The following is a 13,594-nucleotide window of genomic DNA, read 5'->3' as shown; positions in this document are numbered from 1 at the left end:
CACTACTCCTTTTACATGAGAAAGGAAGTTAAAACCAGTGGAATATCACCAGTGCTTACTGGCAGTTAAAAATAACATATAACAGTAATGCTTATCACATATGGGAGAAGAAAAGAAAATACCTGAATTACGCTTTCAAAATTAGTACTGTCTGTTTTTAATAAAATACAAAAACCTAGGCCATGAGTCTACTAATCTTATCCATTCACTAAGTTCTGCAGAGGAGAAAGGAGAATACAACCCTTGGAGCAGATTTCCCTTGCCTATTTAAGAGGTTGCTAAATTATTGAAATTCTACATTAAAAATATATTGTACACTGTCTAGTGAATGATGGGACTGCAATGCGTAATACAGAGCGTAAGCTTCACAATACATGCACATGGAATGACTTGCTGATCTAAAACACTTGCTTCCTGCCAACATGATTTCAAGAGAGCTGAGGAGAGAAAAACAAGTTACAAAGTAACACACTAATCATGGAATTTTGTAGCTGAAATTTATAGCTCCAGAGGCATTTAATCACTTATTTTACATTATTCAGGTAAATAACATGCTGTAAGTTACTAGAAGAGCAAATAAAAATTAAGATGGCTCCAGTAACTGCAAATATCTAGTCTTAGCTGACTTCATACCATGTGTCACAGCAATGTTATGGAGCAAGACAACTCCATTAAAACAGAGAAGTCCATGGTGATTTCTTACTCCTCTCCCAGGTATCCTCTGCACTCAGCCCAGTGCCTTGATAAAAAGAGAATGGGAGCAGATACAGCCAATGGCAATGTGTCATTGTTACAAATCTGGTTGTCTGCCTGCACTGCTGAGAAGAACAAGACTTTATCAATAAAATTTGAGGATGCTGCCAGCAGAAATCCAACCAAAATGACAAAGATACTTTCTGAATGTATGACTTGACTTGCCCACTGTTACAGTCAGCCTACTTTCTTTCATATGGGGAGGAAATATTGTATACCACGTAAAAGTTATGGATGATTTACAGAATTTTTTCTTTGTGCAAAAGTCGTACATCTGTTGAAATCTCCAGCCATTTCACTGGGCTGCTGCTGAATTTGCCTTCCTCAGTATTCAAAATCTGTTGTCAATCAATAAATTAAATGAATGGATAAAGCATGTTCTAGGGAGAGCCCAAGGATTCACTAGTGAAATGCAGCCTTTGCCAGCTGCAACTTGGCTGAGGCCAAGGGCTTCATTCAGCTTTTTAAGACATTGTAAAAACAATTCACTTTCTTAATCCCAAAACAGAGTTCAGATCCAAACCAGGAATTCTTTGGTGGTACTGGGGGTTTAGTCATGACATGTGACATGTCATTGACTAACAGATACCTCCACTGAAGTACCAGCTCAACACAGAGGGACCAGTCTGGACCCTCCTTTTGAAAGGGGAAGCCCCAGGCAGTCACCTGCACGCTGCCACACGGGCAGTTCTTAGTCCAACATTGCTGGCAATGTTATTACAAAACCTCTGGATTTGTGTCCTGTGCTTGTTGGCATCCTTGTGCACCCCATTACTGCATGGCTCCAGGAGGCAGTTCAGACATGCTGTCACATGCCAAGATGCAGAATATCAGTTCTAGTTCCTAAACAATAGCTCTCATCATGGAGAAGGTCATGAAATGCACTTGGCTACTCTGTTTACTGGGGACCTTAAAGGCAGATTTCCCCAAAAGGTCAAGAGTGTTAAAGATATCCAAGAAGACCCTCAGACCTGCTAGTCTGCTTCCCTAGAGTGTAACAAGCAGCATTGGGGCTGATCTCAGAACCAGTATTCAGAGCAGGATTTCAGCTACAACAGGCATAAGAGCTCTGCAAGAGCAGTGCTTATCCTCACGTTGCAGGACAGCCCAGTTCTGGCAGATTTGTCAGAGAAATAGCTCAAGGAAAAATATCCTTGTCATGCTGCCAGTGCCAGTGTTAAACTAGGTTAACTGTCAGAGAGATGCGGAGGTCGGCCAAACTTGCAGCATACGGCCTGTGTGGCTGAATGTCGGGCAAGAAACGAGAGTTTGCTGCTTGTGAGTGATCACCAGCCTCCTGCAACTCCCACCACCTCATTCCTCCCTCCTACCCCACCAGACCTTCAGTGCTTTGCCCTCTTTGGCCCCCATTCCAAAGTGGATTGCCTGTTGTGAAGGGGCCTCCAAGTGGGATAAAGGTTTGACCCCTCTGTGCTCTTGTTGCATGGGCAATGTAAACACCTTTCTTTTGCATGTAAGCACCTTTTTTTGAGCAACTTACAGAAAAATCAAGCATAATTGAGACATAAGGCATTCATGAAAAGAAACCTTTCTGCCAACCATAATTGTTGCATTGCCTCACCATCTTGGCAGGGTTTTAGTGGTTTTTTGGCTGGCTGAGGTTTTACTTTTGGCAACAGAATGTGTTTGTTGAGATTGACACCAGCCAATGTCAGCCTTTTCCAAAGGTGTGAGAAGGCTTGAGAAAACAATCTAGAAGAATAAAAGGTCTAATTCTGATCTCAAGTGTGTGTAGGTAGCTGTGATTGGAGTAAAGGTAACTTTTTTGCATGCATAGAAGGATATGAAGCAGGATCTTTCTCAGTCTATAACTAAAATACCAATTTTCCTTATACACAAAATTCCCAGGCAGAACCAACAAATTCTTAATACTCTCATGGGGTTTTTGGTTTCTGGAGCTGTCCTAGACAAATTTATTTCTGAACATAGAATCACAGTGCTGGGAAAAAAATGCTAACCAGTAACACTCAATCATACCACAAAAACTCAGCCCTCTCTAACCTATGCAGAGAAGCCAGGAGGGATGTGCTGGTGGGGAAAGGTACCATCTCTGTGAGAGGGTGGCAGAAGGTGGGGCAGAACCCAGACCCCACTGTGCTGCTAAAGGGGTGCAATTAATCTTTGGTTGAAGAGTGACCAGACCCAGACATTTACAGTCAATTAAATGACAGCTTTCTCTGCACCCCCACACTAACATAAAACACTCTTGAATGCAACACAATATATTTAGAAAATTGTGTTTGGGCACCTCAATACTAAGAGTTTAGATTAAAAGTTTTTTTGTACTTGTACAAAGGAGCACAATAGAGGCAGGACCAAGCCATGAAACAGGAGGGGAATAAACAAAGCTAAAGACCAGAAGAGGCATGAGGCAGAGGACAGAAGTAGAGAAGGGCAAGGGAGAGAGATGGTGAAGAGGAGTGAGACTAACTTAGTGGGGGACTAAGCTGAGAAAGGTGCACTAATAGGTCATTGCTGGAGATTTTGTGGGAGAGCTCAGAATTCTGAAGGAAAACCAACTCCATGTCTGGCCCTTTTGTGAAGCTGTAGCATAGGGATGAAGCTAATGGTAGCCCATGACACACTCAGGCCTTTCTATTTTAATTCCCCTCAATTCTCCTTTCCAAGAGCCCTCCAATTCTAACATCCATCATTCAGAGGAAAAGACCCTCTGAATTTTATCTCAGTGTGCTTTGTCTTGGCTATTTAATGTAGATATCCTAAACATTTCATTTATATTGTTATTAAAGAGTTTTTCTGCTCAAGCCTTGATTTCCAGCACTTTCAGCTTTAATTAACCTCACAGTTTATCTTTGACACAGATTCCTATAAACACAGCTTTGCACAGAATAAGGAGGCCAACCTGTGGCTTTTGCAGTGGACTAACACATGAGCCCAAAAGGTGCTCCAGAGCTTATCAATTTTGTCATGACTATTGCAAGTCCTGCGTTCCCCAGCCTCTCTGTGGGGAAGATATTTTACAAGGATAGACTTGAAGCCAGACACAAGTTTCCCCACTGAGTTGAACAGAAAATAAAGAAGTTGGCTGCAGAGTTCAGCGCTCTAAGGGGGCTGGGAGAGTGCACCTCACTGTTTTTACCATAAAAAAGATGTGCTCAATGGCACTAGAAGACAGCTCGCACCTGCATCTCTTCTTTTTAAATTGAATAAACAGAGAAACTAAATTTTACTGGTTATTCCAGCCCAAAGTGCTGATTTCAAATTTAAGAGAGTAGTTATTGTATAAGTTATATGGGGAAACTGGATCCAGTTAATTTGGTGAGATTCCTTTGACTGTTTCATGCAAAACTCAAGAAGGGTAATAAGAAAAAAAGTACTTTTTTCCACACGTGGGAGTAGGTTGTGCATTTCCACCTAACAAACAAAAGATTTTAAAAAACAATGGCTTGATTCAGATTAGTGGGGTAGATCTAGCTGATGTATTACCAGCAGGGACTAAGGCCAGGAGCTGTTTAATCCTTGGAGGGAAGGAGTGCCAGCAGGAGTGGCTGCCAAGGACTCCCCGGCGCTCGACCTGTGCTGGGCACACGCAATGTCCAGCACCACCCGGGCACTCGCCCGGCCAGCACGGCCACGTGCTGAGCTGGGATAAGGCTGGGGAGCACCCCAGGCTGTCACGTCATTGATGTCCTTAGGGAGACAAGGTGAGGTTATTTACTGCCCAGTCCTGCAACCTCCCTCCCCTCAGTTTTATTTCTAAGCGGCCCTTTGAGCTAAAGGTGCAGAAAGTCCTGCTATTGAGAAACACCCTGCTGCAGAGCTTGTCCTATGAAGTGAGAGGGATAGCAATGGTGTGAGCAGTGTCACCAGGTCATCGCAGTCAGGAAAGCCTCCTAAGAGTGACCACAGTGCCTCTCCACGCACACACCATGTTTTTAACTGGAGGGAATAACATACCTCAACCCAAAAGAATGCTGGGGCAAGTATTTCCTCTCTAAAGATACGTTAAATAAGAAAGAAAGAGAACAGATGCCTTTTCAAGTCTTTACAGGTATATGAAGAAGAAGGCATGGATCCTGGGGTAGGGTTTCCTCAACACCCAAGTATACCCTTACGATGGTGCGAGACATCGTGTGGCTACATCCCCCCATCTCCCAGAGATCCCTAAAGATCTCATATGTTTCTCTTGTTCTTCTGTCGGATGTTTCCATGGTCTTCTCCTCAAAAGGGAGAACCCTGGCTTTCCACATGCTGCTCTTCATGATTTGGCAAAGAGCAAGGACAGGAACAACACCTGTGTCAAGATCTGTGCTTAGGGAAGAACAACAGCCAATAGCCAGGGAAGTGGTTTTAGTGCAGGTGACAACATCAGGGGACACGTATTTGCTTCCTGTGAATACCTGTAATTATCAGACTGCTAACAGAAAACTAAAAATAGTGGCACCTAACATCTATTCCATAAAGTGCCACTACAACACATCCACACACCTCCCTTTTCCAACTGTGTGGCACCTAGCTGAAGTGCAAAGGTCTGGCACAGCCTTTCCCCAGGTTCATTTCTCCTCTTCAAATCTCCTAAAATCTCTTTATTTCTTAGCTGGATTCCAGGGCCTGCCTCTCCAGATGGGTTTTGTGCTATGCTGTAATCCCTATTCTCCAAGTAGCCTATTCCACATTTAGGAACAAAAATGCCCTGGAACTAAAGCAAACCTCAGCAATGCAATACAAATAACATAACCTTTGAACAGAGTAGAAGGAAAGAGATGGATTGTGTGAGAGAGAGGGCAGTGTGAATCTTATTCTTCCTCTTGTGCCAGCACCAGTGATGGTAACTGCGTCCCCCACTGTCCTCCAGCTCTTTCCTTGTTGCTGGCAAACCCATCATCCCACTCTTCCTCCTCAAATAGTATTTCTGCTGGCTGACAGCCAAGAAAATAATGAGTCCTGACTGAGGCCAGTATTTGTACTCATCAGCAACCAAAGATAGTGTGATAATGAAAAAAATGCTTCCTGCCTACTATGGTCTAGTTTTGAGCCATGGTGCAAGCCATCAGACACACTACACACAGCAGGTGTAACCATGGTGCAAGCCACCAGACACACTACACACAGCAGGGACTCTTCAGCCAGCTGTAGGGAAAGATTTACAAAGCTGCTTGTTTGGGGTGCAAAAATTACCCCATGCCCCTGAGTGTCAGGCTGTCCTGGACACCAGTGTTTTTTCTGCACTCATAAAACTTCATTAAAAATGTCTGAGCAGTGCCCTACCAACTGAAGAAGCAACCTGTAGGTCATAATACTCGTATAAACTGATTAAACAGGACTGAAAACAGTATTTCTCCTTTTCTTTCAACTGCTATTATTAGAAAGGACCTTGAATCCATCCCACTGATTAGTACATCAACACCTTGTACAGCATCCAGCAGCAGCCAGAGATGATGAGATAACTCCTCCACTACATACACGTGGAAGAAGAAATTTCTGAAAGGAGGTCAAACTGCCTGGTGCCCATTTGGAATGTGTCAGCCCCAGTAAATCCCACTTTCTGCTGCCCTGGCCAGAGGCAGAGTGGTGTGGGAGGCCCTGAGCACTGGCTCCTGGCAGCAGGATGCCAGATAGCATCCAGGACTGGGTGCTGGAGAGGGGATGTGCACCTCCCATTGCTGACAACTGAAGATGCACGTCCAAGCCCCAGTCCACACCCACTCCATTAGAACAACTGCAGACATTCAGCACAACTAACATCTCTGTGGGTTAGAAGGCTAAATAAATAAGAGATGAAAAGATCATAGCCCTTTATCCTGGGAGAATCAGTGAACCTGAATTCCCCAAGAAAAGCAAGTAGGCTGCATCTGTGCCTGTGCTCTGATTAATCTCATTGGTTTGTTTTCCTGGAAACTAGATGCCCCAGATGCCATTGTTTCCATTATAAGTGTTCATCTGCCCTGTTTTGAGCTTGATTGCTCCTGTAGCCTGTTTTTAGTTTGTTGTTTGTGGTTTTTTGGTTTGGTTTTGTTTTTTTTCAAAATTAACATTCTTAAACAAAATGCCAGTAAATTAAAATGAGGACATAGCTGCAACCCTCAACACTAGATTTGTTAAATGTTTAAAAACACCTACAGCACACAGAAATCCTAAGCTGTTGTACGCAGTGTGACTAAATTATTAATAGTTGCCATGCACATCACACAAGGATTTCAAAAGGGGACTTTGTGTTGCTGCAAAACATTGCTATTTTTGTCTGACAGTAGACAAAATAATTTGAAAATTAGTCTCTTTGGTACTACTCACAACTGTTACTAAAATATTCGCACTGTAGGCATAATACAGTCACTTTTTATTTTTGAGAGAATTAGACATTTGACTCATTATCTCAATGAAAATCTTGAAAGTTGACAATTTGTTAAAATACAAACAACACATAATTAATGAAAACATAGTGAAGCAAATAGCTATTTCTAGTCATAAAAGCTCCACTAACTAGTACAATAACAGTCAAGCACAAATTAAAGTAGTAACATTTACAGAAGATACCATAGAATATTTGTTTTATGGGTTGGAAAGACCAGCTATGGGGTCGTTTGAGGTGGGATTTTTAAAAGCATGAAGATATATGAATGGATTGCTACAGTTAAATTTGCTTTACAGAAAAAATAACATTCTGCTGTGGGCAAAAACACAAATACAGGAAAATTCTCTTCTGTCTCAAGTGAATTATTTCTGGTGAAAGGCTTCTCAGCGTTTTGCTACAGGCATGCAGCTTTACACACAGAACATTATGCATGTACACAGACAGTGCTCTACTGGGGGTGTCTATTCTGACGCCCTCCCCATACCCAGATCCCCAGAAGGCTATTTACAGGAAAAAAGGAAAAACACGGACTCAGAAATGGAAATAAACCCCAAACCAACGAACACGTAAAACAACAGCACAGAAAAACAAGTTGATAAGGGAGAAAGCAGCCTCACTCAGTACGTCTGAGCTGCTTCCAAGGCAGAAAGCAATGGGGACGTACTGCTATTATTAGCCCTCTGGATGGGAAGCAGCACGGTGTGAAGCTGTTGGCAAGAGGTTGCAGGATTTTCTTCACATGTATGCACAGGCACAGACACACAGGCAGACAGACCCCCCGACACGCTCATGGCGAGCCCCTTCCCGCCACTCGGGTCAGACAGACAGACAGAGAGCACGATGCCAGCGCGACTGTGCGTACTCACAGCTCGGAGTACAAGAAGTGCAGGTTGCCCACATTGTCTATGTAGTTTGCAGGACTTAGCCAAGGTAGGACCAGTAACAGGAGAGCCTTCATTTTCAGTGCAGCGCTGGCACTGCTGCTAGGTTTCCTCCTTCCCACTGTCTCTCTGTGCTGGTGGGACACACAACGAGAAGCTTTCGTGCCAGCCAAGCCCCTTCTAAGCAAGCCTTTCCATTTCAACGCAATGGTAGCACATTATGAATCGAGCTTAAATCCCTTAAACGAAGCTACACTGCAAAAATCATTGACCTGTAAGAGGATTACTTGATCTGACTCTCAGATGGGTAGATGTGAGGGTTTAGGGACAGCACAGCGTGGTTGGCGAGACAGTGACTTATGCTGCAGAGGAGAGCGATGCTCGGGGAAGAGACCTGCCTCCTGCAGGATTCAGAGTGGTTCTTCAGAGGCAGCTGGTATGTTTACATCACTGCCCACAAGCAGATGGGTTACGAGCTAAACTGCATCACAGAAGGGTGTAGCTGTCTGACAAGGGGGGGAAAAAAATGCCCCCTGTGGAGTTTTGTAGCAGGCGATATCAGAAGACCACACCTTTTTAAAGTAAAACGCTGCAAAAGATCACAGCCAACTGCTGGCTGTTTGCATCTCAGTCTGAATTCCCCAAATCCGGTCAGATATTTTTGTACAAACATAAATCTTGTAATAATCCAAGGACACGTCTCTTCTCAGGGTTTTTTTGAAGGATGCAAGAGCAAATGTTTTAAATAAGGATGCTTTCAGTTGACTGCTCCATGGTAACCAGTGTTTAAAAAAAATGGTAAAGTTCTCTCATCAATTACAAAGCATAAAACAGCAAGCTCACCTTGTCCCATCAGTGACCTCATCTCTAATCAGGGCAAACTTTTGTTTTCTCTCTGAGAATCAGAACTGGTCTGAACCTGAATAATGCAAGTAATGTGAGGACTGCTGACCACCCTGGTGACCCTAGGGGAGTCTACTTTATTTTATTCACTGAGAACACAATAATGTTCTCTGGAGATATCAGGTGGGCTCTGAACTGTTCTCACTGCAGACACCAAATATTTATGATTATTATTGTATTTTTAATTAGGAAAAATCACACATTTTCCCTTCCCTCTATTGACTCACAAGACTTAAAGAGAACAGCTTCAGCTCAGTCTGTTTAATCTGTCCCCGGGCATGACAGAGCACAACATTCTTCTCCTTGCCATTAATTGGAGATGGGGTGGCAAGAGAGGTTTCTGCATTTCCAACAATTAAATTAGGCAGAGGCATAACATACTTTAGGTGTTATGTAATTAATTAATGCTGTGCTTAAAGAAAATAAAGGTGCTGTGCAGCATCTGCAAGCACAAGGATGTAGAAGTCCACCTTTAGGGATCACTCAGAATGTTCCCTCCTATTTCTCCCCTCAAGTGGGAATGCTAGTGGCATTGCAGTACCTATTCCCTGTAAAGCTGAAACCCCCAACAGCAGAAGTTCCCTGTCGTTTCCAATTCTCCTGTCTCTGCCCTTTGGCCTTAAGGTAACTCAGCACTCCCAGCCATTCTGAGGAAAGAAAAGCCATGTCATGAGTAGAAAGACAAAAAATGTCCAGCCTATGTTGCAATGTTTTGTACTTCACTACATTAGAGGTTTTAGGGTAGGAAGACCCTACTGCATCTCTCCAGTCTTCTGCTCCTGGGGTTTGCAAACCTGGGACTGGTGCAGGGAACCTGACACAGGGAAGAGGCAACTGCAAGAGATGGTGGGAATACGTTCCTGAGACAATTCTTTCTATCTCTGCTTAGGCTCAGGCCAAGTAAGCCAGAAGAACAGGATCTTGAGGATCCTGAGGGGAAGATCCAGGCCAAACCACTGACATTCAACAGGAAGTGCTAGAATAAAACTTGCCAGGCCTTTACAGGACCAAATCATTGTTGATAGCAGTGCAATTCTGTTGAGTTATGTAGTGAAGGGTACCTTTACTACCACCTTACAGAAAAGAAACTAAGACACTGGAGTGACTTGCACATATCCATGTCGGAAAATCAACACTAGAAATCAGAAGTTGTGCTAGCTGTGTGGCCTCCATGCAAAACCCAGTATTTCAATTTGCTTATTTATTGGGGGTTGGGGGTAAATTAGGAATGGGTGTCCTGCTAATTTTATGGCCACAGCATCATCATGTCAAAAAAATGAAGACAAACAGGAAGGTCTAAATCACATTAAATTCAGCTATAGGTATAGCAAAGGGAAAGGGCATTTGCACTAGGGGTTCAAGATTTTGTGGTTGGAATATGTAGAGAAACATAATTTCAGTGACAGCTGCTCACAGAAGACTGATGGTCCCCTTACCTGCACTTCTGTTGAAATTAACATTTGAGGCCTGTTAGAGAAGTACTGACCTAAGACATAAAATTATGAGTAACTCTGTTATTTTGTCCCCTTAGCCACACACAGTGGAACTCCCAGAGCACTGCTGGCCTGGGCTGCCACTGCCTCTTGCACCATGAGCCACAAGCACCCTCACAGGGAAAGCCAGGTCCAGAAATGTGGGGACAAGGGCACCCAAATGCACAAACACCAAAACTCCAGCAAGTAAAAAGTGGTCTCATGACCTTTGCAAGGGATTAATAAACCCATTGCTAAAGTTTGTGGGGTTTTTTTTGGTTTTGGTACTGCAAAATCATCACATTTTTGGTTGGTTAGGATACCATAACTCAGTGAATATCTTCAAGTGAGTAAGTTCCTAGTGGGAATCCAGGTGCTTCAGGAAATGATGTCTCCAGTGCAAATAGGACACGTTGAAGAGCAGGCTGCAGAGCCGTTTCTGGTTGTGGGCTCGCAGGCTGTGAAGTGTGCACTCTGTGAGAACACCTCCACCCTCGGGCTCACCAGCCATGCTCTGGTTCTCAGTACTGCCATGTCTGTGCAGGACAGTCTGGAGCCCTACGCTGGCTGCTCAAGGCTTCCTTCATGTTGCACATGCAGAAGTACACACCTAGCACCATGATTTACACCTGCAAACTTCAGGGGAATTAATTTCACTGGGTAATAGATACAGCTCACAGAAAAGGGCACATCTTAGATGACCCCATCTCTCCTCAGGCCTGAAGTGCTGTTATACAGACTATGCCAAAGTGTTAGTATGCTATCAGAAATCACAGCCCTGAAAGTACCTCTTTACCTTTCTGCCTTCCTTACAAAAGGCAGAACATGCAAGACAAAAGCAGCAGCACATACTTTTACTCTGTAAAACAGAGAATCATTCCATTCTCTCATTGCAGGGGAACCAAACCACTCCCTGGAGAGGTCTCTCCCAGAGGCAGGATTGAGGGGCTCCTGGCTACCTCAGGAGGTATAAGGCTGGAGAGGGATTCCAGCCAGATTTCCAGACTCTGTCTCTCTGCGAGCCCCATGGTGCCCTGGGTAAGTGCTCACCTGGAAAAAGGGAGCACTCAGGTTCAAAGACCAATACCAAACTGGAATATTTTCTGCTCTACTTCTCATATAGGTCATTTGTGATTCAAAAAATGTTTGAAGAAAGGGCAATTATAAAACCTTTAATGTGCTATTAAAATATTTATAATAGTTCAGCTTCCCAAAACATGCAGATCACTTTGGACTACATACACATTGTTATTGTGCAGCTAACCACAAAGTATTCACCCAGAACTGCTAACAATAGCATGAAGTACCTTACATGCATTAATGCATTTGATTCTAAAAAAAGTAAGATATAGCCTATGCCTTGGACTATAAATGGACTAAATTCAGCTCAAAATTAATGATGCTGTGTTCATTGGGAGTGAAATAAACAACTCTTTCTTTACATTAACTGTCTATTTTGACCAGTATTAATTGAAGATATCTTTTCCTCTGCTCAAAAAAAGGAGTGAAAAAACGTCTGTCAACAACAACTTACTGGGTTTGGAAATGCTGTTCAAGGTGACCACGTTGCACAACCTCTGAGCAGTGTTCTGTGAAAGGGCAGCTAACCATTAGCTTGTCCAGGAGGTTATTCACTAGTATGCTGGACTTCCTGCACGTCTGGAGAATCACAAGCTTGCGGTCCATGGGACAGAAGTCTTTTTCCACAAGGAAGTTTGTAAGGCAGGCTGCGCAGAAGGTGTGACCACAGAGCGTGTCTAATGGCTGAAGCAAAGGTTGCAGGCAAATGTGGCATATCAGATCATCATCGACTTCTTCGGTGTAGCTGTACAAGTGGTTTTCTTCCGGTAAATGCGCTTGGCCGCAGGTGACACAGAGTGGCGCGGAGCTATCCTCCATTTCTTCTTCTTTCTGGCTCATAATCAGAATTGATGCAATTCAAAAGGGGGCAGGTGGAAACACCCAACCCGTTTTCTGTTTGTGAGAGCTGTAGCAAGGCTCGTGTGCTGTCAGATCTGTGGGGAGGAAAGGTGAAGGATTATGCTCTGGGTTGTGTTTCCTTACCATACTTGCAGTGTGTAGCTGGATACAAAGTACATATCAGGTACTAGGAAAGGACTGTGTCTTTGGGATGGGAGAGTGAAGCAAAGAAGGGGGCAGAAAAAAAAGAGATAATTAACTCCAGGGACATATTTTCTCATAAATCTAGCTTAATTTACACAGATACTTTCATTGTAAAGGAATATATCAAAATAGGGAGAAATACTACAGGCATTTAAAGGTTGAAAACCTTAAATTAGCATATAATTGCAGTTCCAGTCAGATGACTTTGTGGCCACATTACTTCTGCCAGAAAAGTAACATTGTGTGTGGGCAAACACTGCAAGACTGTGTGCAGAAATACAGGTAAGAATAAAGGTTGCTGGCCAAATTGCCTGTTCAGCACAGCAAGGGAGAGCAGCAGCTTCACCTAATACACACAAGCATACAAACACTGTATTGTAGCCAGAGGGAGGATAATTTGGGTGATGAGAATTTAGAGCTTGGGGCCCTGTAGACCATTCTCATACTACAGCAGCAATGGACCTGGACCCCTGCATTCAAAGTTTGCCTGCCTGAAGTCAAACAGTTATAGCCATCTGCAGCAGCATAATCAGTTCAAAACTTCATTTGCTCTGCAAAGAATCTAACACCTTACATACTGAAGTCCACAGCACAATGCTAAGTAGTGGATTGCCTATTCCCTTTATAATTTGTCATACAGAAACCCAGTATGTCCCTAGCTAAAAACCCAATTAGCTCTGGCCACAACACCTGCCTGCTGGTATTTTAAAGATGTAAACTCTGTGGGTGGCAGTAAAACCAAAGAGTAATTTGTAGTTTTTACTTGATGAACCCCAACTGCTTGTTGGAGCACTTATGTCTCATTACTTCTATGCTTATTTTGATACACCACTCTGAAAATAAACATGAAGATATAAAATATGCAATGGCCTAATTACTGCTCTTGCTTGAAAATGTAAATCTTATTTGCTGCTCTGCGTTAACACTGTACCCTTGCTTTCAGCTTGACTTAATTTGCTGAGACAATGTGTCAGCCTCAGACACCCATGTCTGAGGGCAAACGAGGGAAAGAATAATAAGAAAAATCTGACTATGACAGAGCATATTTTCATATAAATAAACCCTTATTTTTATGCAAAGCTCATGGGTTCTAAACCTGAGAAATCAAACTTTAACATGGCAGGTTT

General features: G+C 43.2%; 1 protein-coding gene across 2 annotated transcripts in view; it reads right to left on the bottom strand.

The window, feature by feature from the left end:
- Nucleotides 1-13,594, bottom strand: part of LNX1 (ligand of numb-protein X 1) — a 119,539-nt gene that overhangs the window by 52,745 nt on the left and 53,200 nt on the right. The window contains exon 3 of one of the 2 annotated variants that reach the window (XM_071432382.1): nt 11,878-12,358. In XM_071432382.1, the coding sequence (XP_071288483.1) occupies nt 11,878-12,263 (386 nt within the window). In that variant the 5' untranslated portion in view covers nt 12,264-12,358. Of the gene's footprint in view, nt 1-7,953; nt 8,471-11,877; nt 12,359-13,594 lie in introns of those variants that run through there. The other variant, XM_071432384.1, reaches the window with a different exon arrangement.

Source organism: Agelaius tricolor, unplaced genomic scaffold (genome assembly GCF_023055355.1).
Source record: "Agelaius tricolor isolate 1412-34295 unplaced genomic scaffold, bAgeTri1.0.p SCAF_8, whole genome shotgun sequence".
NCBI classification, from domain to species: Eukaryota; Metazoa; Chordata; class Aves; order Passeriformes; family Icteridae; genus Agelaius; species Agelaius tricolor.
The sequence above is the reverse complement of the archived record's forward strand: the minus strand, read 5'-3'. Positions and strand labels throughout refer to the sequence as shown.